The sequence below is a fragment of the Limulus polyphemus genome, unplaced genomic scaffold (genome assembly GCF_000517525.1).
Source record: "Limulus polyphemus unplaced genomic scaffold, Limulus_polyphemus-2.1.2 Scaffold584, whole genome shotgun sequence".
In the NCBI taxonomy this organism is placed as follows: Eukaryota; Metazoa; Arthropoda; class Merostomata; order Xiphosura; family Limulidae; genus Limulus; species Limulus polyphemus.
In genome coordinates, this window is record NW_013666194.1 from 401171 (window position 1) to 405203 (window position 4033).

The following is a 4033-nucleotide window of genomic DNA, read 5'->3' on the forward strand; positions in this document are numbered from 1 at the left end:
ATAGACTTAATTTGTTCACTTCATAAACATACAATTTGAACCAGTGCTGCAATCAACATACCATGTGACACACAAAAATCGATGTTTATCTGTGTAATGTATAGTTCTAAAATTTGAATTATAATCTACATTTTGATACCAAACTTATTGACATAAGTCCATGAAATAGTAGTTTAATAAAATTTTGAATGTGAGTCAACAAACGAGATGACATGGCCTTTCACCTGTGACCTGTACAGAAAGGGTTAATGGGCTTGCTGCTTTGTTGTGAGGATTACTGGTTCAGTGGGTAAATAGTACAGCAATAAAACCAAAAAATAAAAAAATAAAAAACATGAAAAATATAACAGTCAAAACTGTTAAGATAAGTAGTTTACAATTTCCTGATTAATACTATGTCAGCAAAAAGGAAAAAATGTTATTATTCATTCTATTTCATGTTTCAACTTTACATTTCACTAAACTGATGATTTCTCCACAGTTAGTGTTAAGATAAAAATTGAGATAAAATATAAAGTTTTACCAAAAACAAATTAATGTTCATTTAGGTGGTTCATGATGTTATGCAAATGAAATTAATTTGAAGAGGGGAAAAATCTTCTATTTACAATCTTTTAGCAATTATATTAATATCGAAATGTAGTAGATTGTACATATATTTACCAATTAATATTTATTTTATTCTTGGAAATTAGTACAAGTGTCATAAAGCTCTACTATAAGACAATAAAACGTTTACCTGAGCTTGATGACTTAATTCATCTTTCAGGTCATCATAGTAAGATTTTTCACCGTTATCATCATATTCAGTATTAAACAAGGCTTTCAGTTTTTCGCTTTTTTGCCAGCCGTTTTTCTTCAAGACTTGTAGGTTTCTGGCTTTTGTTTTCATCTTCTGGAATTTCTTCTGTTTTTTATTTAATGAGAAATATTAGATTGATGGTTAATGTAATTAATATTAATACAAAACTTGCCTATGAAACAGTGTACAAGTTTAGTCCTTCATTGATAATGAAGTAAAAAATATATCAAATTTATAAATAATTTCCATTTTTTAATTTCCCATTATTTAATATCAAGATAGAAAACTAGTTCATGACTTTTAGTTTTTACATCTACCATATTTGTGTGCTTTATTATATGTTATTGAAGTTGTAACTACAATACAATGCATGGTTTTATTTATTTATAGGCTGTTCTCAAGTTTCTCAACAAATCTGAACTAAGCCTACAAAGAAAAACCAAACAATTAACTTGACCTACCGGAATTATCTACTTCGCCATCAACATTTTCACAAGTAACCTCACCCGTTTCCAAATCTTCAAAATCACCATAGATGGAATCTATGTACAGAAACAAATTCATGTTATTGTTCTGGTAAATAAGTTTATTATCTTCATCTAAACTATTTAGGCTAGAAATAATACAATCCTATCTTGTTAAAACACTTTAAACAACTGTTACAGGTTTATCATTGCTTGATCAATGAAGTAAAATCATAAAAAGCAAAGCCTAATTTACACCTTTGGTGCTACCCTTTAGTTAGAGTTTCGATTTACAGTTTAAAGAACTATTTCATGTAAACTTTGACTGATTTAATTATACTTTTAATTTAGATATAAATTACTTTGCTTATAAGTTCTAAAATTTGGGCTTTTTTTGCTACTTTGAATTCAACAAACTAATTCACTAATTAATTATTCAAAGGCTAAACACCAGATGATAAACAAGTGAGTAACACTATATGCATCACTGCACCATAGGAAACACCATTCCTGGGCAGTGAATCTGACAAATATCTATACAAATTAGTTATGTATTCTTAATTTTTGTTATTCTCTTATATTCAATTTTTACCCTTGAAGTACATGATAATGTCAAGACATTTTCAGAAAACAATATATATGTTATTATGTTTCTATGATAGCCTTACAGATTTGGCACCGAGGAATGAGTTGCTAATTTTTCAGTATACTTCTTTGTTCTAATTTCCAGGTTCTGTAAATGATATCCTTGTTTGACTATTACTAGCATTCTAAAGAATTTATTAACACTGTTCCTAAAAAAAAATTTATGATTATTTAGAAGCGTCAGTTTACCGAAACTTTTGCTGTTTTCATACCACCACACTAAGTATCATGTCATACTAGATCCCAAAAAATGTCTGCATTTTATACTAATGCTAACAGGAATCTGAAAACATGTACTGAATAAGATCTAAAAAATGAGTTGTTATTAATTTAAAATGTAGGAGCTGAAAAAGAATTCAGTCTGAATATTGTTAAGAGCTTTTATTAAATTTAATAATTGTTCTATGTCTGCTCAAAATATTATTTTTAAATATACTTATGAAAAAATAAAATAGAAGATATATACTCTTATGTTCCAGAACTAACTAACCAATTATTTAATGTTTTCAAAAAACAATAAAAATTGTATCCTACCTGCAAACCATTGAATATTATTAGTCTAATTTTAGGTAATACCAAAGATATAATAGAACGATAATGTAGTAGTATTTAAATTAGTCAAACTAAAAAGAACTAAAATACAGATTACAAAAACAAAGGTCATGTAAGAAATTATAGAATTAGAAATTCAACTATAACAAAACATGTACAAATAACACAACAAAATTTAATGGGATAAAATGATAATCCTAGCCCAACCTAACAAAATTAAAAAATAAAGTATGAAGTATTAAACAGATAAAGGTACAACTAGTTTTATGTTAGTATATGATGTGACCTCTTGTAAAAGGTCACTCAGCAAGTCATGTAAGTAGTGTAAAATGTAATGTCACATGACCTGTTATAAAAATTGTACTCGCAAAGGATGATGAAGAATCATTGACTGCCTCAATAAATATAGTTTGTGCGCCAACAAACACTGTGTTTTATTTATTTATTTGACATTAGGTTTTATACAAGTACAGATCACTCTTTTTGTTTGTTTATTTGTTCATGTTGGACTCAAAAGTTAATGTTGACACTGTGTAATTCCATCAATAACAAAACAAAGCTTATTTTCAGATTTTAAACATTAACTTAGAACGACATGTTCCAAGAGTTGAACATACTCACCATTTTCTAACAAAGTTTGTGCATCTTCAGAGGGTTTCCACTTTCCAGTAACAAAACAATCCTTTATTGAATTTTGTACCTAAGATTTAAAAAAAACAAAATAAGGAAATGATATCTTAATCATAACATCTGTGTTTTTAAAAAGTGCCTACTAAAGTCGACCTTATAAATCAGGTGAAAACTGTTTTTAAATCCTAAAGGGTGAGTTTTCTAACGTCATAATCCAACACCATGGTTTTTACTTCCTGTACTACCTAAATTTGCACCATCAAATAACATAACCTAATCATAACTAACCAATCTTGATCTCTATTTCCTTGACAATCTATGAGTTAAAAGACTTCTCCTATGTCACAATAAATTGGGATAGCAGAAAATTAATTTTGCTATTACACATTTTTTAAAAACAAATTGCTTTTCTTTCAAATGTACACATAATATACTTCAAAGTAATAAGCTGTTGCATCTTGACTATTAAGATAGAAATTAACAGCAAAAAAAATTCTTTTTCAGATGAAATTAAAATAAAATACTAATCTGTACCAATTAAGCAGAATATGCACTGAGTGGTCACAAGTAAATAGACACCTAATTTTTCATCATTTAACTCATTTATGCTAACTAATTTATGTTCACAGAGCACTGTATACATGAAAATGGTCCGCACACTAATTATCTTGTGCTACAACATGCCTAGAGCTCAAGGTTCTCTCGAATTGTCAGAATTTGTTAGAGGAAGGATAATTGGTCAAGCAGATGGTGGAATAAGTCAGCGGCAAATTTTGCAGAATTTGGGAATCCCGCTTTTGACAGTCAACAGAATCATCGCGTAGTTCAGGAAACACAGCAAGGAAACAACTGAGCAGCGTCCGGGTCCATCGGAGAGGACAAAAAAGGGCTGTCAAGAGGAGCATCGAAATGGATCCCAGATTAACGACTGCAGAAGTGG

The 4033-nt window shown here is 29.1% G+C and overlaps 1 protein-coding gene across 1 annotated transcript in view; it reads right to left on the reverse strand.

The window, feature by feature from the left end:
- The window catches only part of LOC106459275 (ribosome biogenesis protein BMS1 homolog), a 54041-nt gene that overhangs the window by 16141 nt on the left and 33867 nt on the right, over window positions 1–4033 (reverse strand). Inside the window, 4 exon segments of the mRNA XM_013918884.2 lie at window positions 740–832; window positions 834–907; window positions 1264–1344; window positions 3085–3163. Coding sequence (XP_013774338.1) covers window positions 740–832; window positions 834–907; window positions 1264–1344; window positions 3085–3163 — 327 coding nt within the window.